Here is a 23045-nt window from a genome sequence, read left to right on the forward strand (position 1 = left end):
GCGTGTGGGATCTTCCCGGACCAGGACTCAAACCCGTGTCCCCTGCGTTGGCAGGCGGATTCTTAACCACTGCGCCACCAGGGAGGTCCCGGGTTGGGTGCTTTTTGAGAGAAGGGTTTGGTTGGATTTGTATCTGGGTCCCTAGCATCACTGGGCAGAAGACCTGGAACCGAGCAGGCCAGGTATTCAAGGCCCTTTCTGAGCTGCTCCTAGCCTACCTCTCCTTTCTCGTATCCTCCAGTTATCTGCGCCCCAGTGAACGCTCAGCTCAGGCAGGAGACTGCTGCTGTGGGATGTGGTGGTTAAGGATTGAGGTTCAGATCCTCGGATGACCAATCTAGTTGTGTAAATGTGGACAAGCTACGTTTCCTCGCCTGTAAGATAGAGATGAAATAGCCCAGCCCCCACAGGAGTAGAGCAGTGGTTCTCAGCCTGGATGATTTTTGACCCCCAGGGGACATTTGGCAGACATTTTTAGTTGTCACAACTGGGTTGAGGGGGACTGGCATCCAGTAGGTAGAGGCCAGCAATGTTACTAAATCTCTAACACACAGGACAGCCTCCCCAGCAAAGAGCTAAGCTGCCCAGAGTGTCAGTAGTGCTGAGGTTGGAAAGAGGTACATGTTGAGTGCTTAGAACGGTGTTTGGGCCACAGTAAGCACTCCGCAGGTGTTAGCTACCATTATTGTCACTACTTAAACACACCAAGCTCTCTGTTGCCTCCATCTCTCTGCCCAGAATACCCTTCGCCCACTTTGAATGGGGCTTGAATGTCTACTCAGCCTTCGGGACCTAACCAGATATTACCGCTTTGGGGAAGCCTTCCATGAACTCTACCACCCTTGTCCCCCTAAGACACACCCTCAGCTAAGCAGGGACTCCTTGGAGTCACACACGTGAGCCCAGACTCAAATTCATGCTCTTTTCCCACACCTGAGTGACTTTGAGCCTCAGTATCCTTTTCTATGAAATCAAAGGGTGGCTTTGAGGATGAAATGGACCAGCACCAGGGAAGTGTTTGATTCATGTCAGGACTCCCACTGTGGAATGTATAGTCAATAAAACCTAAAAGCTTACCTTAACGTTGGTTTAGGTTGAGGGAAATCGTTAAGAAATATTTTTTAAATATGTTTTGCTGTAGAAAAAATAGGAACAAGCAGAATTTTCTTTAGCACCAAGAGAATTAAGAAGAAAAAAAGATGTTATATGTTATGTACACGAGATCCGCATGTAATGAATAGGCTCAGAAAGTGGAAGTAAAAGGGTGGGAAAAGATACACCAGGCAAAGAACTCAGAGAAATCTTTTAGCCACATTAACCACCAACCAAAACAGATTTTGAGTCAGAAAGCACTATCAGTAATGAAATGTCATCACGGATGAAAAAGGAACAACCAGGATGATGATACAGTTCTAAACTGGGAGGCACCTGACAGCACAGTCCCAGAGGAAATAAAACTAAACTAAACCGGACGACAGGAAGAAATTGACGCATTCCGGAAGCACTGTGACATTTTATTACGTCTCTCAGTAATTAATCAAGTAGACGACAAACAGTAAAGCTATGGAAAATTTGAACAAGACCGCTAACCAGCTCGAAGTCATGGACAGAAATGGAACCGAATGACGTGAGCATATAGGTTTTTTCCAGGCACGCAAGGACTGTGTACAGATGTCTGAGGAGGGGCAGGGGCAAGAGGGCAGAGGGGTCTGAGCCTGGCCTTGGAGAGTCAGGGCTGGAGTTGTTAGTCTCTGAGCTGAGAGCATCTGGGCCAGAGAGTATCCAGGGGGCAGGATTGGTGAGTCAAGAAGAACTTGCGTTGGGGGAAACCAGAACCAGAGGCTATAGGTTTGGTCTAGACTGGCTGAGTCTGGGATCAGCGTGAATAGCTGTCTAAGGGAAGGGCTCAATCCCAGTGAATCTGGGTCTCTCTGAGACCAGGGCTGGTCAGATTGGGCAGTTAACCTAAGGGGTAAATTAAAGCACTGGGTTTGGGGTCTGTCAGATGCCTGTTTGAGTCTTGGCCTTGTCCATCATTAGCCGTGTGATCTGAGGTTGGAACCGATCATCCATCTCTCCATCCATCGATCCATCGATCCATCCATTCATTCAGCAGACTGTTACTTAGTATAACTATGTATAAACTTGCGGCGTTTATGCTCTGTGCCACTGTTTTCTCATTCATGAGACAAAGATTCATTGAGTTAATGAGTATAAAGCAGTGAAGCCGATGCCTGGCGCATAGTAGGTGCTCAATAAGTGATAGCAATAATGCTGGTGGTGATTATGATGGTGGTGGTGGTGTTGGTGATGGTGGTAATGATGGCGATCGTTAAGATGCTGCTGCTGCTGCTGACAGTGATGATGGTGGTGGTGATGGTGGTGATGGTCAAAGTGGTGACGGTCATGGTAATGCTGGTAATAGTGACGGAGGTGGGGAGGTTGGGTGACTGTTGGTGATGTTGAAGATGGTGAAGACAGTGATAGTGACGGTGGTGATGCTGATGGTGAACATCATGGTGATCCTAAGTGATGATGGTTGTGGTTAGGATGGTGACGAAGAAGATGATGATGATGAAGGAAGAAGAGGAGGAGGAGAGGCAAACCCTATCCTGGGCATCAGACCTAATCTTTAGTAGGAGTAGAAACAGAGACACAGGTGGTCCCCAATCACTCCTGACCTCTGCCTCCCTCCGATGGCCTCTGGAAGGTGAGGATCCTTGAGAACCTTGAAGATGGCCAAGGAGGGAGAGCTGAGAGGCTAAAGATACTGACTCTGACCAGGATGGGGGTGGGGATCCAAGAAAAGTTTCTCAGAGGAGGTCACCTTTGAACTGCACCTTCCTGGACAAGCGTGGGTTTTCCATCTCCACAGTGGGAATAAGAAGGGGTTCCAGGCAGGAGAATGGCACTTGACAAGGTGAGAGAGGACAGGCCTGGCAGGTAGCAGGGACACCACTGCCTGCGGTGAGGGCAGCGCCGAGCATCTCCGTCCACCCCAGGTGAACAACACCGCCTTCAGCCGGGGCAAGCTTCACAACATGGGGTTCTGGGAGGCCATGCAGGAGGAGGACTGGGGCTGTGTCGTCTTCTACGATGTGAACCTGCTCCCCGAGGACGACCGCAACCTCTACATCTGTGACATCTTTCCTGCCCACATGTCTGTGGCCATTGACAGGTTCAAGTACAAGTAGGTGGAGGGAGGGGACCTCCTGTGGGAGACTCTGGGCCAGGCCCCAAATTCCTTGGGCCTTGCCCCGCCTATCTGTGTAGTCCAGGCCCTGATCCCTGCTGCTGATGGTGCAGAGGATGATGCGGCCTGGGGAGAGGCCTTGTAGACGGTGAAGAACCTTCCTCCTGGGTGTGGGTGTCAAATGGGAGTGGGATTGGCTATCAGTGGGGGAATCAGGATGCACTTAATAAAGTAGTAGGTAGAGAGGTTGTACCAGAGGTCAGAGGAGACCTTATAAAAGGAGGGGCCCTTAATGGGGTCACAAGAATAGCCTGTGAGATGATTCTGGGAGGGGATCTCCCCGGGTCACGTGAGGGGCCATCTCAAGGGTCAGGGGAAGGGCTGCCCCAGAATCAGGCATGGAGACATCCTAGGGGTCAGTGGAGAGGTTCCCATGGGGGTGAGTGGAGAAGGGCTAACCCAGAAGTCAACCTTGTGATCCTGGCCAGGAAAGGGCCAGGGATCGTCCCCTGAAATTCCCTGTGCTTCCAACTCTCCCTGCCTCTGCAGGTTGCCCTACCGGGGCTACCTTGGAGGGGCGTTTGCCCTGTGCCCCATTCACTACGTCAGGATCAATGGCTTCCCCAACACATACTGGGGCTGGAATTGGGAGGATGATGACATCACTTCGAGGTAGGGGGCCCTGCTCTAGGGAGCCTAGCACAGGGGGCAGCAGGTCCCTCCATGGTGTGGCGGACACAGGCTGCCCTAGACTGAGAGGGGACACGAGCTATGTTGGATTGCGGGAGACGCAAGCCACTCTGGCCTGAGGGGCCGGGTGTGGCATGGGGACTCTATCAGAGGAGACAGGCATCTGGCCTCCCTGCCCTCTCCCCTGTAAGGCTGAAACTCAGTGGGATGCCCCTCCCACGGCCCCATCTGCTCTTTGGCTGCTACCATATGCTGGAGGGGCAGGACTGCAGCCAAAAGCAGAGCCCCCAGAGGTGAGTCAGGGTTGAGGGCGGGGGTAGCCAGTCCTGGGCCTGTTCCCGAGCCCTTGGCTCACATGGCTGCCCCTCCTGCCCCTCCTCCTAGTCCTGGCCTTCTGGCCCAGATCCGTCACAGGTGGCGGCACAATGGCATGAACTTGCTGGGATACAGGCTGCTCTCCAAGGAGCTGCAGCTCCTCTACACCAGCCTCACTGTGGATATCAGCCTCTCAGCCGCAGGAGCCCCAGTGGCAGGCTGAGGGGTATCTGGAGGCTGGAACAGAATCACTGAGACCGGGGCTGCAGGGCAGCCTTCCCACCCACCACCCCTGGTTTCATACTAAAGGAGGCTTTATTTTACTTCTCCTCTCTGCCATCCCTAACCCCCATCCTTTCATTTCCATTCATTAGGTCACACAGGGCCCTACTCAAATTCATCAAGGTCTGTTTCTCTCCATGTAGTTAAAGTTAAGGCTTATTCACTTATTTATTTCTCACGAGGACTCGTGGGGTAGCACTACTGTCATCTTGCTTTTGAAAACCAGGACAGATGAGTTAAATATCTTGCCTGATTGATGTAGAAGCAAGTACGGAAACCTGACTCCTGGGCCTGTCCATTTACAGATTATGCTATTCTGCTGCTTTCTTGTAGCAAAAAAGGTGGGGGAAAGAATGAATAATAAAAAATGTGAGGATGGTTGAATAAATTTACGGCATGTCCCCATACTGATAGAAATACTAATGTAGTCACTGAACAGTTGTATTGTAGTGTGAAAAGAACAAGTGCACATGTGTATATGATATGGTCTGATATTTATAAAACAAAGGGAAGAGTACCTATATAGGTGTATGCTTATGAGCATAGTAATGAGTGTGTGTGGATAACAAGTGTTGGCAGACTTCTTCTGTAAGGGCCAGAGAGTAAATGTGGCCAACCAGATTTGGTTGATGGCCAGTTTGCTGACTCTTGGCATAAATGATTAGGAGCGTGTATAAAAATATGAAAGAGTCCATAGAGTAAAAGGTTCACCATAGATGGTGGAGGTGGAAAGAGGAGGGTAGAGGTGAACTAATCATGAACGAAAAGAAAAACGACACTGTGAAGACTAGAATCATATTTATGCATTTCCCAAAAAATGTACATTCATTTGTGTATATATTAGGTTCTTTTTTTTTTTTTTTTTTTTTTTTTTGCGGTACGCGGGCCTCTCACTGTTGTGGCCTCTCCTGTTGCGGAGCATAGGCTCCCCAGACGCACAGGCTCAGCGTCCACGGCTCACGGGCCCAGCCGCTCTGTGGCACGTGGGATCTTCCCGGACCGGGGCACGAACCCGTGTTCCCTTCATCGGCAGGCGGACTCTCAACCACTGCGCCACCAGGGAAGCCCCCATATATTAGGTTCTTTTAAAAAATATATAATCTATTGACACCTCCTGTTCCACAGTGAATTCTATAGCAAACACTACAGAATTGAGGGTATGTGTATGTGTGTATATACATAAAAATGCTGACCTAAAGATTCTGTCTTATACCATATTCTACAGAAACTTCTCAATGCGTTAGTCAGGGTTTCTTCCCCAAGTGAATTTTATAACATTTAATGAGGCTAGTACAAATATGGACATTTCCACTCATTCTTAAAAGATCTTTCCTGAGTAATTTCCTTCACATAAAATGTGTAACTTGGTGACATGCAGTGCATCCCTAGAGTTTTTCTGAAGCATGAATTCTATAATATGTGATTAAATCTGACTCATAAGATTTTTTTCTTCAAGAAATTCAGAGTTTATTTCATTTACGTATATGCATATTAGGAATTGACTTCTGAGTAAAGCCTTGCACAGAATAACTGCTTTTGTAAGACTTGTCTCTGGTGTGAGTTGTTTGGTGTTTATTAAAATTTGATCTGTTGTTGAAGCTCTTCCCACACTTGGAACACACGTAAGGTCTCTCTCCCGTGTGGATTCGTTGATGCACTTTGAGTTGTGGTTTCCTACTGAAGGACTTCCCACAGTCACAGCATTCGTAAGGTTTCTCTCCGATATGAGTTCTCTGATGTGTAATCAGCTCTGATTTCTGGGTGAAGGTGTGTCCACACTTGTAACAGGCAAAAGTTCTCTCTCTACTGTGAGTCATCTGATGTTTATGGAAATTTGACCTACCATTGAAAGCCTTCCCACATGCAGTGCATACATAGGGTTTCTCTCCAGTGTGGATCCGCTGATGCTCTCTGAATTGTGACTTGGAAGTAAAGGCTTTCCCACAGTCACTGCATTTGTAAGGCTTCTCTCCAGTGTGAATTCGCTGATGCATGCTGAGTATTGACTTCTGGTTGAAGGCCTTCCCACATTCACTGCACACGTGGTGTCTTTCTCCAGTGTGAATTTTCTGGTGTATGTTGAGGTGCGACTTTTGGGTGAAGGTTTTCCCACAGTCACTACATTCATAAGGTTTCTCCCCAGTATGGATTCGATGATGTATATCAAGTTGTGACTTGGAAATGAAGGATTTCCCACAGTTGTGGCACTGATAAGGTTTCTCTCCTGTGTGACTTCTCTGATGAACAATCAGGTGTGCCTTCTGGATAAAGGCCTGGCCACATTCAATACACACGTAAGACTTCTCCCCTGAATGGATCCTCTGGTGCAAGCTGAGTGTTGACTTCTGGGTGAAGGCCTTCCCACATTCGCTGCATACGTACTGTCGCTCACCAGTATGAATTTTCTGATGTATACTGAGGGTTGAATTCTGGGAGAAGCCCTTCCCACATTCACTGCATTCATAGAGTTTTTCTCTAGTATGAGTTCTCTGATGTCTGAAGAGAGATAACATCTGGAAAAAGGCTTTTCCACATTCATGGCATTTATGGGGCTTCTTTCTAGTGTGAGCTTTCTGGTGTGTAACCAGTTCTGGCCTCTGAACAAAGACTTTTCCACATTCCTTACATATATATGGTATGTTACCTGTATGATCTGTCACATATACACTGAGTTTTGGTTGTGGGGTGAAGGCTCTCCCACATTTACCACATTCCTGGAGGTTTTCTACACTATGGAATCTCTGTTGTTCAAGGAGGTGTGACTTCTGGGTAAAGTCCCTCCCACATTCAGTGCACTTATCTGGTTTTTCCTGAGTGTGAACTTGATGTTGTGTGAATGACTGTTTATGGCCGAAGACTTTTGTACATGAATTACCTTCACAGAAGTTCTCTCCTGTATGAGTATTTTTGCAGCTGGCACTGGAAGAGCTATGGGTAAATAGCTGACCAGATTCAACCATCTCATCAAGGTGTTCTGTGGTGTTGCTTTGATTTTGATGGTTTACTTCTAGGTTAGGTTTCAACCTTTTTGCAAAAGAGCAGTGTTTATGAGGTCTCTTTTGTGAAGGAACAAGGTGGGGCCTCGCATGGATGATTTTTCCAGGATCCTTATAGTCACAGTCCCTCTCTGTGTTCAATTTTTTCTTGTTGAGGAAAGCCCCCTGATGTGAAGGTTTACTTTGATTTTTCTGATCTCTCTTTGTTTGGTCAGCTTCTTCCCACAGCTTTTCTAAAATGGAACACCATGAGCCATCTCTTGTGAGTTCACCCAGCATCTCATTGTGAAATGAAGCTGTTTCAGAAACTTCCCATTGTGGGGTTTCAAGCCCAAACTCCCCTTCTAGAAGGAGAAAAAGATGAAATAGATACAGTGAACAGTTAGCAAAGGATAGAGGAAAAGTCACATGGAGCTGATTGAGATTGCGCACAGGGAAATTGCTGAGTCATATACCAGTGGTGGTGCTGATGGTGATCATGAGAGAAAACAGTTGCACAGCCCTTATTATATGTCATGCACTTATCTGTGTAGCCCTTAGAATTCACCAGGCAATGTTCTATATGATGTACACATAAGCTCATTCAATCCTCACAACAACCCCAGGCGCTAACTACTTATTATCCTGGTTTTCCACATGAAGAAAAGGAAACACACAATGGTTAAGTAATTAGCCAAAATCACTTTGCTCAGCCTTGGGGAAAGTTAGATTTGAACAAGGGCAAACTGGCTCCACTCATGTAGGTGGTCTTGATACCCAGGCCTAGTGGGATGACTACAGGATAAAAGAGGCAAGTGTGTCATAGGGCAGCATCTGTGGATAGCCAAAGGTTGAAGGAGGGGGCTCAGAGTACAGAGCCTCTTCAACTTACACTGGGGTTGTGTCCTGATAAACCCATCAGAAGTTGAAAATATCATAAGTTGAAAATGCATTGAATATACCTACTGAATGTTGTAGCTTAGCCCAGCCTATTTTAAATGTGCTCAGAACACTTACGTTAGCCTACCATCTAACACAAGGCCTGTTTTATAGTAAAGCGTTGAATCTCATGCAATTTCTTGAATACTATACTGAAAGTGAAAAACAGAGTGGTTATCTGGGTACAGAAAGGTTGTAAGTGTACTGGTGGTTTCCCCTCGTGATCACATGGCTGACTGGGAGCTGCTGCCCAGCATCACAAGAGTAAGGTACTGCATATCACTACCCTGGGAAAAGATCAAAATTCACAATTCAAAGTATGGTTTCTACTGAACATGTGTGGCTTTTGCAACATTGTTGAGAAATTCATAAGTCAAACCATCATAAGTCAGGGACCATCTGTATAGGTCTTCATTAGCTTTCAGATCTAAATTGTAACTAATCTTCCAGCTTCCTCCCACTAATGAGAAATAATACAAAATCCATCAGCCCTAGATATTCCTCTGAAATACTATTAAAGTATCAATTCTGACATAGCCAAGCACTGAAAGAATACCTATACCCAAACTTGCAACTCTCCATGAAACTGAAGTTTGTTTTCTTGAACTTAGGAATATGCATATCCTAAGAAGGGTACACTGGAAGACTGGACAAGCAAGTTGTCCCCTAGAATCTGTTTCACCCTTCTTCCACAGAGGTTAACTGTGACCAGGTACAGGGCAGCCAAGCCATGTAATAGCTCACAATTTCCTTTGCAATGAGATGTGACAGACACTTTTTGCTGATGCAATGTGCATACAACATTATGCACCACTTCTGGCCAGGGTGATAAATCAGAGCTTTTCAATACCCTCCACCCCTTTTCTGCCTAGTAGAACCTGGCTTTGGGTGCAGTGCATTCAGTCCCACAGAGCGACAACATCATAAAAGATGGTACTGCAATGACAAGAGAAAAACTTCAACACCCGAATGAATACAAAACATAAGGCTTCCTGCTGACCTGCCTTTTAGAAGTGTTTTATAGGAGGGAAATTATTCTGGAAATTATTATACTGGTCCTTGCTCTCTTTATTATAACTCTCAGCTTTATGCTACTTAATATGCCATTTTTTCGTAAGAATGGGAGTCACTGACCATTCTATTCGCTAGTGAGAACATAAAACAGATTCTTTGGGGGAAAAAAAGGCTAAATTTTACTATTACTTTATCCTACCAGAGATATAAATATTGAGTATGATAAGACCATCACATCTTGTTTCTTTTCTCTTTCCATCACTTGGATAAACTGTATCCCAGACCCTTGACCTGTCCCCAAACCTCAGTCATCTATCACTATTTTTAAAAAATGAGAATCTCTTTATAATCACTTTTAGTGTGTATGTGTGTGTGTGTGTGTGTGTATTTCTTTTTATTACTTTGGGGTAATAAAATCTGTCAGTGGCATATTGACCGAACTCATGATGACCGGGAATCCACAAATCCCATTAGGAACAAAATAACCCAAGCATGAGAAAATAGGGAGCTGGTTTATGATGATACCCATGGAATTAATGAAAAGGGTCAATTAAATTGTACTTTCAGAAAGAAAAAATGGGGCTTCCCTGGTGGCGCAGTGGTTAAGAATCTGCCTGCCAGTGCAGGGACATGGGTTCGAGCCCTGGTCCAGGAAGATCCCACATGCCGCGGAACAAGTAAGCCCGTGCGCCACAACTACTGAGCCTGCACTCCAGAGCCCGCAAGCCACAATTCCTGAAGCTCGGGTGCCTAGAACCTGTGCTCTGCAACAAGAAGAAGCCACTGCAATAAGAAGCCCATACACCGCAACGAAGAGTAGCCCTTGCTCACGGCAACTAGAGAGAGCCCACACAGCAACAAAGACCCACTGCAGCCAAAAATAAATAAATAAAATAAATAAATTTTTTAAAATACCTTAAAAAAAAAGAAAAAATGGGGGAAATTCCCTGGCGGTCCAGTGGTTAGGACTCCGCACTTTCACTGCCGAGGGCGTGGGTTTGATCCCTGGTCAGGAACCTAAGATCCCACAAGCAGAGTGACGTGGCCAAAAGAAAAAGAAAAAGTGGTAGAATTTCTGAAATTCTAAAAGAATTTCAGATGGAAGAGATGGAAGAGCCAAGAAACAGAAGAATCTGACAAAATGTATAAGGTGAGAAGAATTTCTGATTTGTGTGATGATTCCAATTTCTGAGCTCCCCCAAATAAGGAAGTGAGTCATCCCATGGGAACTGTCCATAAGAGAACACAGTTTAGGCATGGGGCCTGGAGGGGTTGATAAAGGGATCATCAGAAAAAAATTTTTAGGCCTAAGTGTTGAGAATAAAAGGGCCCTTTAAAGAGATTTAAGGAATTTCAAGTAATTCCTTTAAATTTAAGGAATTTAAAGTAATTCCTCTATGAAGGGATGACCAGAGGGAAGTACAGAGGCCCAAGCTGGAGGCACAGCAATTAGGGGTAAAGAAGAAAGATCCAGCACAGGAAAATAATTGATGAAGTCAGGGGGCAAATAAAAAGGACAAAAAAAGGCTTTCATAAAACTCCACAAAGGGATAAAACAAGATGACAAAAGCAATATACAGATGGAAAATCCAGTCAGGTAACATAATGATGACATGCCCTGTTATTAGAAGAATGAAATTAAAACATGAAACAACTCTATCATAACATAGGCCATAAATGAGAAATTTGATAAATATTAAATGCTGGCAAGCAAGATGTACAAATGCAAATCCCTGTGCATTCCCACAAGAGTGGATGGTGAAGCCCACCTGAAGAGCCACGTGGTTTACTTAGCTAAATTCAGTGTAGGCATATCCAGTGATCAGGCAATCCCACTCCTGACTATTCACCTCAGAAATTCTTATGTTGGCTCCTATGGGACATTCACAAAATGTTTGGCGGCATTAGCCTTAGAAACTAGGAGTAGGAGGTAACCTGTGTCCACCACTGGGGGAATGGATAAGTGTGGTAGGTTGAATAACGGCACCTCAGATCTTCACGACTTGACAGTCACTCACCATGATACCTCTGACGTGGGAGTTCAGCCTCCGCCATCCATTGCTCCTTTCCTTTCTCCATCCTGAAAATGATCTCTGGGTTGGGAATGTGATACCCTGTGAATAAGAGAGGATATTGCATCCGGATGTGGTCTTGGGCTTGAGGCCATTCAGTGAAGCTTTAGTGGCACATCAGAAAAGTCAACACCTTTCACTAGGAACAAAGTAACACTCAAAGATGCCCAAAAGGAATGAACAGTTTGGGATAAGCCAAGGGCAAACTGATTACATTCTTCAGATGTCCCACTGCATGCCACAAGAAGGAAGGACATCTCAAGGAGGCCCGTCCAAGAGTCCCAGGTCAGATGTGCTCACCCACGGAGAAGAGGTGGCTGTAGATCTCCAGCATCACATCCTGGTACAGGCGTCTCTGGGCAGGGTCCAGTTGCTGCCATTCCTCCCTGCTGAAGTCTATGGTCACGTCCTCAAATGACACGGAGCCCTGTAACAACATACCCCAGCTCAATGAGAATTAGTCATCATTGGTGAATGGGCACTGACATACAAGGGTGTGTTTTTAATGATTTTTTTCGCCATGATATATATGACTTCCCAGGGACGTGAGTTCTTTTATGTTATGATTCCTTCTCCTCTGTGTGAAATTCATAGGATTTAAGCTATGTTAAGTAGTGCAAAATGGAGTCACAGTGGCCAATGTGAACTTCTGCATTCGTTGTTGTGAAATGTCTGGTATAGGGCTGGGAGCGTCTCAGAGTGATAAACTAAGGGTAGAAAAGGAACGACTTTACTGGGACAGAAGGAGCACCTGAGCAAGACAAGATCCCCTGGGGTGTAACCATTATATCCTACTGACAGACTCCTTATAATGAGAGCACTGGGCCAAGTGACTCTTTACTCCCCACCCCTTTTCTCCCCACTTTGACTAACCTGTGTTGTGTGCTAATTGTGTGCAATAAACTGAGTGACTTATTAATTGAATATTGGCTACACTGCACACATCTCTAATCCCATGATTCTTACCTGGCCTCACTGCTGGGCCGTGTGACAAATTGGCTCCTTTGTTCGGACCTCGTCCTATATATCTCTTTATCTGGCTGTTGATTTGTGTCCTTTAATTATCCTTTATAATAAACTGGTAATCTGGGCTTCCCTGGTGGCGCAGTGGTTGAGAGTCCGCCTGCCTATGCAGAGGACACGGGTTCGTGCCCCGGTCCGGGAAGATCCCACATGCCGCGGAGCGGCTGGGCCCGTGAGCCATGGCCGCTGAGCCTGCGAGTCCGGAGCCTGTGCTCCGCAACGGGAGAGGCCACAGCGGTGAGAGGCCCGCGTACCAAAAAAAAAAATAAAACAAACTGGTAATCTAGTGAGTAAACTCGTTTCCTGAGTTGTGTGAGCCGCCCTAGTAAATTAATTGAACCCAAGGAGGGAGTTGTGAGAACGTCTGACTTATAGCCGATAGGTCAGAAGCACAGGTGGATGTGCCATTGGCATTTGAAAGGGGGTGGGGGGAGTCTTGAAGAACTGAGCCCTTAACGTATGGCATCTGACACTGTCTCAAGGTAGACAGTGTCAGAATTGAACTGAATTGTAGGACACCCAGCTGGTGTCACAGAGAATTGCTTGGCGTGGGAAAAATCCCTGCACATTTGGTGACCATAAGTGTCAGAAGTGAAGTGTTCTATGTAGAGAGAGACACACAGGAGAAGTAAGTTGATTTCAGGGAATACTGAGCTAATCAAAATTTAACCCACCTCTTGGAAAGGTAAGCATGAAAAGCATGCATGTAAGTGCTGCAGGTGGGAGTATAAGACAGAGGGCCAAACATAAACCTGGGAATCTGAGACGGAGCTATATTAGGGTGTCATTAAACGATTAGGAAGTAAGTACCAAAACATTTAGTTAAAAAGGTAAAAATTGATTGCCTCTAAGATGGTGGATTTCAGAAGAAAAGACAAGCCCAGCAAAACAAACCATGTGCAAATAAAACCAAAAACTACTTCCAAGGGAAACAGTGGCAAAGAAATTTACACAGATATGCAAAGAAAAATGGGTTATTAGTATATAATACATCTTTGAAAGTCCAGAGGCTAAGACAAACTAAAATATAAATTGTCAAAGGACAAGAAAAGTAAATCACAAAAGAAAAATCATTGACCAGTAAAACTTTGGGGAAAAAAATTATCCTGCTTGTAAAAAAATACAAATTAAAGCAACAATGACATATCTCTTTTGATTAAATTAGCAGAGTTATTTAAAAAAAAAAATCAAAAAAAAAAAAAAAACACCTAACAACACATTATTGGCCAGAGTAGGGGGAAGGCTGCAAAGCCAAGATGATGTGAATGTTATTGGGGAACATTCTAACGTGAACGGAGAAACTGCTCAAAAATCTCAGTGAGCAAAAGCAGAATAAGGCAAGCAAACAAAATATTTTCAATGTTAAAAAAGGAACAAGGTGGGCTTCCCTGGTGGTGCAGTGGTTGAGAGTCCGCCTGCCGATGCAGGGGACACGGGTTCGTGCCCCGGTCCGGGAAGATCCCACACGCCGCGGAGCGGCTGGGCCCGTGAGCCGTGGACGCTGCGCCTGCGCGTCCGGAGCCTGAGCTCTGCAACGGGAGAGGCCACAACAGTGAGAGGCCCGCGTATGGCAAAAAACAAACAAAACCACGGAAATCTAATAAGTATCATGTATCTTAACACACAACTGAATGTGCTTTTGAAAATGCTCTTAACAATTCAGCCAACTTTAGTACGAAATGAAAGACATTTTTCTACAACAGTGTGACTGCTATGGGCTGAACTGTGTGTCCTGACCCGAAATTCATATGCTTCATTCAGTCCTAACCCCCAGAACCTCAGAATGTGTCTGTATTTGGAGAAACAAGGTATTTAAAGAGGTAACAAAGTTAAAATGAGGTCTTCGGAGTGGGGCATTATTATTTTAAAAACATGCAAATAAAGTGTCATGAAATAGAATAACTTGTTATTTCAGGAAATCTTGAGTATAACCGAAGAGCCCTGCTTTCTCATTCCAAAATATCAAATATTAATATCTGTGGGCAATTTGGAAACATTATTTTCTGGCAGTTTTATTCATCTTCTAAAGTAGGCAAAACAACATGGTCCTGAAAAGCCAGTTCTTGCTCTAGTATCCAATGACTATAAACCACGAGGACAAAGGGGAAACCAGCCAGTCTCAGGTGAGGAGTCAGGTGGGGACCAGCTGAGACTATGTGAAGACCCAGCGGTGGATGGAAGATGCAGGATCTTTGCCTGTGCCGAGAAGGAAGGAATCAGCATTTCACTGCCTGTGGCTGGATGTACTTTTTCTCCTTCCTTTGCCCCAGGGCCAGCCCTCTTCTACTACACAGCCTTCATCAGCCAGTTCAGTCTCCTCTGTAACACACAATGCCCGTGGATGAGAAAACATCAGCCACCGGGGCTCGGCTCTACACAGGAGAACCCAGATTGTCTCAGACACAGGGAGTCCAATATGCTGCTTCCTGCAACTGCCCTCAAGTTCTGGAGAACTGTCCCCGCGGGGCTCCTGCTTACCTCGCGTGATCCATCCTGTTCCTCTGGACCCAAGACCTGGGGCCTCTGCAGTAAATTCACGTCAGCAAGCATGTCCTTTCTGGGCTTCAATTCTTGGCCTCCTTTGCTGACAGCTCCACTCTTTCCAGGAGCTTGGAGCTGGGTGGGCATCGCAAGGCTGCTGGGAAGAGACAGGCTGGGGCTGTGAAGGGAGATCCTGCGGCCTCAGTGATGTGGCCTGACCCAGGGGCTCTGCAGGGACACCGGAAATCCTGGAAAGGCAACGACCACATGGTTCTCATCTAATATCCACTCCACGTGCATTTCTGAAGGCCATTAGGTGCAAGTCACTGTGTTCGAGACGAGGGTAGACAAAACTCAGAAAAGTCTAGCTACTGGGGTAAAAAATGAGAAAAGATGAAGAGGTTTGGGCTAAACTTATGAAGCTTTCATTGCAGCTCTGACACCTTTTAACCGTGAGAAGACGAAGACAGTACTTTAGTTGCAGTTTCCAAAATGAGAAGGAAGGTATTTATCATAGGCACCAGGGAGCTTACATGAGATGAGGCTTGTCAAGCCCTCAACACCTGCCTGGCGTATGGGAAACACTGAAAAAAAATCAGCAAGTTGCAGAGTCCCCTATCAGGTACCTTGTTGAATTTTCATGCAACCCTGTCAGCTAAATATTATGATCATTATTCTACCCATCTTGTGGATGAGGAAACAGTGCTGTTATGTAATTTGCCTTAAGGTCACTCAGTCTGCAAAGGGAAGAACAGGGAATGAGTCCCAGGTCCGCCTCACTTTAAACTGCACACAATTGCCACTATCCCATGTGGTCCTGTGTATGGTCAATTTCCAGAAATTCCATTTACATTTCCTGTTGCCTTCAGAGAGCTGAGGCTTCAAGCTGTCCGTGTCTGGGGTGCCTAATCCGACATTCTGGCCTTTTCAGTGCCCATCCAGAATATAGACAGCTCAGCATTTTCTGACAAAAAGCTCAAATTCAATATATGGAACTCCACCTTCACCTGGAAAACCTGCAGACATGCACCAGGACTCCCAATCACTTACCATTTCTCCCGCCCCCTCCGCAACCAAAATATAGTCGTTGACCACACTGACCTCTGGAAATCCCTAATGAGTAGACCAAAGAAGGTCATGAAATGCCTCCCAGTCACCCATGGCCAGGCTTCTGAAATCATTACTGCCCTGACTGCCAATAAATGTTTCCAAAGGGAGTGTGATTTCCACAGGACCCCCCAAATAACGGCCAACATAGGGTTCCAGATAATGCACCCCAGTAGGAAACTATCATTGATCTGCTCAACAGCCAATCACTGACCCTTACCATGTCCACAGGGACTCGAGGTGACCAACACGGACCCACTCATTCATTCCCAAAGGACCCCAACACTCACTGCCCAGAAAGCAATGCAGTCACCCTCGCAAACCTCCATCACTGGCCCCCTAGGTCTCCCATCCACTGGTTCCCATATGCTACCCTTAGCACCCCACTTGACTGATTTCATAAATTCTCCCTCAGTCGCCGTCCCCCTTGCGTGTGTTACGATGTGAGCCTCAAAGCCCTCCAATCCCTGAAGCTGCCGCTCGCAATCAACCACTGCCTCCTGCAGCGCCCCCCCAAGCTGTGGATCACTTCCCCTAATGGCTCCCGGTACCACACCAAGGCCCTCTTGAGACGCACGTTCACTGTCCTCATAGGAGCAAGATTCCCAGGCCAACAATATAAAATCTGCATTAAAGTACACTTGGAATTCAAGTGACAAAAATACACACACAGAGAAATTAGGCAAAGAAAGAGTGAAAATCAGCGAGCCAAGCATTCAGCTTAAATTAGAAAACCCCACTTACCCCATAGCCTCCACCACTAAACCCCATCACTCACCCCACGGGTCCCCGCCACTCACCCCTCACACCCGGCATCACTCATTCCACAGGCCCCCATCACTCGGCCCCCAAACGCCCACATCACTCACGCCAAGCCGATCTCCCCTCATTGACCCCACAGGTTCCGCATCGCTGATACTCCACATCACCTCAGCATCCCGCAGGCGGTTCACGGGTTACAAACGGTTGACAACATAAGCGAAATGGCCGCTCTGGGCCGCTTGCGATTTGGGATTCCTGTCAGGGCTTGGAAGGGCGGTTTGAACTGTGCGCATGCTCACTAGAACCTCTGAAGCCACTGCCTGCCAATAGTTATCATGGCGTGTCACGTCGTCTCTCCGCGGTTCATTTTCTTTCGGGGACTGTGTCAGGAGGACGACATGGCCGCGCCCATAAGGATTATGATAAGGAGGCCGCCATTTTCAAAGAACTTCCATTCCGTACAGGCGGGGAAAACTTTAGGCAACCAACCTTCCTAAAAAGCCTTGGAGTTGTCCCGCGTTGGAAAAGGACCAATTAAATACTTGTGTATAAATAGTTATAGGACAGGGCTTCCCTGGTGGCGCAGTGGTTGAGAATCCGCCTGCCAATGCAGGAGACATGGGTTCGTGCCCCGGTCCGGGAAGATCCCACATGCCGCGGAGCAACTAAGCCCGTGAGCCATGGCCGCTAGGCCTGCGCGTCCGGAGCCTGTGCTCCGCAACGGGAGAGGCCACAACAGTGAGAGGCCCGCATACCGCAAAAAAAAAAAAAAAAAAAGTTATAGGACAAAACAGCATTGCATTTTCTGAAAAATACCCTTTCTCTGGACTTTTTACACTGATTTTAAAGCCCCACTCTCAGAATCCAGGTATCCGGCCCCTTCGTCCCTCGCACAACTCTGCCCAGAGAGGAGACACGTGTTGGGAGCCCAGAGGCGTTGAGCCTGACAGAGAACTCCTAAAAACTTCGACATTTCTTTAGTGATGAGAGCCATAAAAGTGTCCTTGGTTATGGTAATGTGGTTTTGGGAGAGCACTTGAGGATGTATTCTCTCTTTATATACAGGCGTTCTTCTCGCTTTATTGTGCTTCACTGATACTGCACCTTTTTTTTTTTTTTTTAAACACATTGAAGGTTTGTGGCAGCCCTGCGACGAGCAAGTTTATCAGCACCATTTTTCCGACAACATTTGCTCGTTTCATGTCTCTGTGTCACGTTTTGGTATTTCTCGCAGTATTTCAAACTTCTTCATTTTATTTTTTATGGTGATCTGTGATAGTGAGCTTGGATGTTACTATTGCAAAAAGATTACAACTCTCTGAAGGCTTAAGTGATGCTTAGCATGTTTTAGCAGTAAAGTATTTTTGAATTAAGGTAGGTACATTGGTTTTTTTTTTTTTTTTTTTTTTGCGGTATGCGGGCCTCTCACTGTTGTGGCCTCTCCCGTTGCGGAACACAGGCTCCGGACGCGCAGGCGCAGCGGCCACGGCTCACGGGCTTAGTTGCTCCGCGGCATGTGGGATCTTCCCGGACCAGGGCACGAACCCGTGTCTCCTGCATCGGCAGGCGGATTCTCAACCACTGCACCACCAGGGAAGCCCCCATTGGGTTGTTTTTCTTTATTTTAGACATAATGCTATTGCACACTTACCAGATTATATAGTATAAACACAACTTCTATATATGCACTGGGAAACAACAGAAATTGTGTGACTCACTTTATTTCGCTTTACTGTGGTGGTCTGGAACTGAACCTGAACTATCTCCAAGGTATGCCTGTCTGCTAAAATGTCTGTATGAATTTGAATTCCTCAGAGGGCACATGCATTACTAGTGTTGATAGATATGGCCAAATGGCTCTCCAGGAAATTGTGCCAATTTGCATCCCCGTCTCCTGCAATGTGATGAGAGTCTCTGCTTAAGTCCAACCTCAACAGCAGGTTGCAATAGCACTGATTTTGATCTTTCCATTCTTAACAATGAAAAATGTACCGCATCATAGTTTTAACTAGAATTTCTCTTTTTAGGCATGAAGGTGAGCATTTTTAAATAGGTTTCATGATGATTAATATTTTCCATTCTAATCTGTTCTGCCATTCAATGAACTGACTATTCATATCTGTCTCCATCATTATTAGCCTATATTTCTTAAGGATTTGGACAAGTTCTTTTTCTTAAAATTTATGTATTTATTTTTGGCGTGCTGGGTCTTCGTTTCTGTGCCAGGGCTTTCTCTAGTTGCGGCGAGCGGGGTCCTCTCACTATCGCGGCCTCTCTTGTTGTGGAGCACAGGCTCCAAACGCGCAGGCTCAGTAGTTGTGGCTCACAGGCCTAGTTGCTCTGCGGCATGTGGGATCTTCCCAGACCAGGGCTCGAACCCCTGTCCCCTGCGTTGGCTGGCAGATTCTCAACCACTGCGCCACCAGGGAAGCCCCTGCACAAGTTCTTTTCATATTAGGAAATACAGTCATTAGTCTATAACATAACCATGAATATATTCTCCTGGTTTGTCACTGTCTTTTGATTTCATTTAGCTTGGATTTGCTATCCAAACTTCATTTTCTATAGTTGAATTTACATCTTTAAGCTTTAAAGCTTATAACTCTTTGCATATCACTCTGGCATTCCCAACTCTGAGGTTATATATGATGTTGTGAAATGTGAAATTAAATGGAGTCATTTATGTCAAGGGTTTTTTAAATGGATCCAGGAAGCCATTAAGGGGGTAGACCTTACGCACGTCCCCACCAGGTGGAGCCATGAACCTTTGAACTGGATCAAACCACAGATATTTCGAGAACACTGCAAGAACACCTGCGACTTGTCACTGCGGCGAACTTTTTCCACCCTCTAGTAATAGCCTTAGCACTCAGCCGTGTTCATCTAAGACTAGATTCTGCCTCCAACTCCAATGAGAATTCTTCTTTAAAAAAAATAAATTTACTTATTTCTTTTTGGCTGCGTTGGGTCTTCATTGCTGTGCATGGGCTTTCTCCAGTTGCGGCGAGTGGGGGCCACTCTTCATTGCGGTGCGCGGGCCTCATTGCGGGGGCCCCTCCTTGTTGCGGAGCACGGGCTCCAGGCACGTGGGCTTCAGTAGTTGTGGCGCACGAGCTCAGCCGCCCCGCGGCACGTGGGATCCTCCCAGACCAGGGCTCGAACCCGTGTCCCCTGCATCGGCAGGCGGACTCTCAACCACTGCGCCACCAGGGAAGCCCCTAGAATTTGTATTTTTAAAACTCTCTGGACAGGGATGGATTGAGCACCTGGAAGAAATGTACAATTACAAAATGTGGATAATAAAACCACATACTTGATTTTAAATACCAAACTATACATGTAAACACATGCCAAGTTCTCAGTCTTATACAACAAGGGATGAACAGAGAGCCCCATCAAGAAAATAATTTTCCTTCTCTTCCCAGAAGAATTGCTCAGCCAACAAATACCCAGACAGGAAACTTGCTGTCTCATAGTGAGAACATCAGCCTTGGGCTTAATTTAATTTATGACCTCACAGCAGTTCGCCAGAATTTGAGATAATGTCTTCACATTCCTTAGTAGTTTACTGAAACATCTCAAAAGGCACAGTTGAGCCCTTAGCAGATGGCAAGCTTCAATCCCTGAAATGGGATTATAGTTCTTTCTTTGCCAGCAGTTGACAGATGTGTATCATCACATGCCTCAGGGCAAAGACTGGAAAAGCATCCTATTCTAATAATCTGGATAGGCAGTGAAATGTCCAGAACTCAGAGTAGACACACCAGACATGGCCACTCCCAAAACTAAGCTCTCTGAAGGCAACAGGAAACGGAAATGGTGTTTCTGGAATTGGATCATGTAGGGAACCAGATGGGATAGTGGAAACTGTGTGCAATTTAGAATGAGGCGGACCTTGGACCGATTCCCTATACTTCCCTTTGGACCTTAAGGCAAATTATGGAACAGCACTCAGCCTCAGTTTCCTCATCCACAGAATGGGTGTAATAATGAACATAATATTTAGCTGACAGGATTGTGTGAAATTAAACACGGTACCTGATACCTGAGTCTGCAACTTGCTGATTTTTATTTTATTCACCGTTTACCACATGCCAGGAAGGTGCTAAGGACTCGACAAGCTTCATCTCCTGTAAGATTCCAAACTTAGGTCCCTTCTCATATGCATGTTTCACTGTCCTCAAATGAGCAAGTCTCATGAGCCAATGATATAAAACCCAACAGTAAAATTATACTTGGAGTTTAACAGTTACAAAAGTACTTATATACATACACACAGAAAAGCAAAAGGAGAGGGTTAAACTCCATGAACCATACATCCAACTTAAATTAGAGCAACTTGCCCCCGACACTCAGAACTTCCTCGCTCACCCCACAGGCTCCCTGTCACGCAGTCAAAAGATTCTCCCATCGCTCACCTTACGCGGTCCCCACCAGTCGTTCTCCCCACCAATGCCCTGGAGGAGATCACTCTCCTCAAAGACCCCCCCCCCACCCACCCACTGTAAATCTCCCCAGTCACTCACCCTGGAAACACCCCTGGTACTCACCCCACGGATTCTCCATCACTCCCCAGCAAATCTATTCCAACAAACACATTCTGGGGCCTTCCCTGGCCGTCCGGTGGTTAAGAATCTGCCTTCCAATGCAGGGGATGCGGGTTGGATCCCTAGTCAGGGAAGTTAAGATCCCACATGCCGCGGGGCAGCTAAGCCCACGAGACGCAACTAGAGAGAAGCCTGCGTACCGCAACTAAGACCCGACGCAGCCAAATTAATTAATTCAAAACAAAACAGAAACGAGCACATACTTCTTCATCAGCCAGACCATGGTTTCCTCCGTAACCCAGAAGGAAACATCTGCCCCCCTGTGGTCTGCTCTCAGCAGGAGGGTCCAGATTGTCCCAGGAGCGGGCAGTCCGGCTTCCTGAGAACTATTCCTGGGGCTGGGGGACATTTGGGGAAGTGATCCACAGCTTGGGGGGGGGGGCGCTGTAGGAGGCAGTGGTTGATTGGGAGGGGCAGCTTCAGGGATTGTGAGCTTTGAGGCTCACATTGTAACACACACAAAGGGGACAGCGATTGAGGGAGAGTCTATGAAATCAGTCAAGTGGGGTGCTAAGGGTAGCATATGGGAACCAGTGGATGGGAGACCTAGGGGGCCAGTGATGGAGGTTTGCGAGGGTGACTGTATTGCTTTCTGGGCAGTGAGTGTTGGGGTCCTTTGGGAATGGTTGAGTAGGTCCGTGTTGGTCACCTCGAGTCCCTGTGGACATGGTAAGGGTCACTGATGGGCTGTTGGGCGGATTGCTGATGGTTTCCTATTGGAATGGTTTATTTGAAACCCCAAATTGGGGGTTATTTAGGGTACAGTGTTTACCAAGTGCCAGGCGGCGCTCAGGGCTTCACAAGCCTCATCGAATGTCACTTTCTTTTTTTTTTTTTTTTTTTGCGGTACGCCGGCCTCTCACTGCTGTGGCCTCTCCCGTTGCGGAGCACACGCTCCGGACGCGCAGGCGCAGCGGCCACGGCTCACGGGCCCAGCCGCTCCGCGGCACGTGGGATCTTCCCGGACCGGGGCACGAACCCGCGTCCCCTGCATCGGCAGGCGGACTCTCAACCGCTGCGCCACCAGGGAAGCTCCCGAATGTCACTTTCAAACCTGTGATTAATACCTTCCAACACATTTTGGAAACTACAGCTAAAGTCATAGGTTCATATTCTCACAGTTAAAAGGTGGCGGAGCTGTGATTAAGTTTCATTAAGTGTAGTCCAAATCTCTTTTTTTGTTTGTTTTAATGCTGTTCGATTTTTCTGAGCCTCGTCTACTGTCAGTGTCTAGCCCAGTGACCTTCCCAAAGGGTCCCCAGAAATTGATGTAGAGTGAATGGTGGATGAGTGACCATGTGGTCACTGCCTTTCGAGGGCTTCTTGGTGTCTCTACGGAGCCCCTGGGTCAGGCCACATCGTTGAGGCTACAGAATCCTCCTTCACTTCCCAGTCCCACTCTCTCCTGTGGCTGTGGTTGGAGCCCTCAGATGCCCACCTATCTTTGGGCTCCTGGGAAAAGTGGAGTTGTCAGCAAGAAAGACCGAGAGTAGAAGCCCAGAGGGGACATGGCTGCTGGTGTGAATTTGCCCCCAGAGGCCCCAGGTCTTGGGTCCAGAGGAGCAGGATGGATCATGGGAGATAC

General features: G+C 46.6%; 2 protein-coding genes across 14 annotated transcripts in view; one reads left to right on the forward strand and one right to left on the reverse strand.

The window, feature by feature from the left end:
* The window catches only part of SIGLEC10 (sialic acid binding Ig like lectin 10), a 61203-nt gene that overhangs the window by 6433 nt on the left and 31725 nt on the right, over positions 1-23045 (forward strand). The window lies entirely within an intron of this gene.
* Positions 1790-21607, reverse strand: ZNF175 (zinc finger protein 175). Of its 9 annotated transcripts, none has more exons than XM_067018841.1 (5): positions 17021-17128; positions 14982-15232; positions 11781-11907; positions 11435-11522; positions 1790-2525 (listed from the first exon to the last, which is right to left on the reverse strand). In XM_067018841.1, exons 2-5 carry the CDS (start codon positions 15129-15131, stop codon positions 2405-2407), a joined length of 486 nt encoding a protein of 161 aa, XP_066874942.1. In that variant the 5' UTR covers positions 15132-15232; positions 17021-17128; the 3' UTR covers positions 1790-2404. The 9 variants fall into 9 exon arrangements, with proteins under 9 accessions (XP_066874942.1, XP_066874939.1, XP_066874938.1 ...); XM_067018838.1 differs by lacking the exons at positions 1790-2525; positions 17021-17128 and adding exons at positions 5923-7820; positions 21404-21607 and having other exon boundaries at positions 11427-11522; XM_067018837.1 differs by lacking the exon at positions 1790-2525 and adding an exon at positions 5923-7820 and having other exon boundaries at positions 11427-11522; positions 16961-17162.

This window comes from Kogia breviceps, chromosome 18, assembly GCF_026419965.1.
Source record: "Kogia breviceps isolate mKogBre1 chromosome 18, mKogBre1 haplotype 1, whole genome shotgun sequence".
Classification (NCBI taxonomy): Eukaryota; Metazoa; Chordata; class Mammalia; order Artiodactyla; family Physeteridae; genus Kogia; species Kogia breviceps.

Bases quoted from the DNA above. Each gene is read 5' to 3' on its own strand.
- ZNF175 (XM_067018838.1), bottom strand. From the start codon at position 15,131: ATGCCCACCCAGCTCCAAGCTCCTGGAAAGAGTGGAGCTGTCAGCAAA. The intron at 11,908-14,981 runs GTAAGCAGGAGC...ATGTTGTTACAG, and splicing joins AACAGGATGGATCACGCGAG to GGCTCCGTGTCATTTGAGGA. The intron at 11,523-11,780 runs GTGAGCACATCT...TCTTATTCACAG, and splicing joins CAGCCACCTCTTCTCCGTGG to GGTATCACATTCCCAACCCA.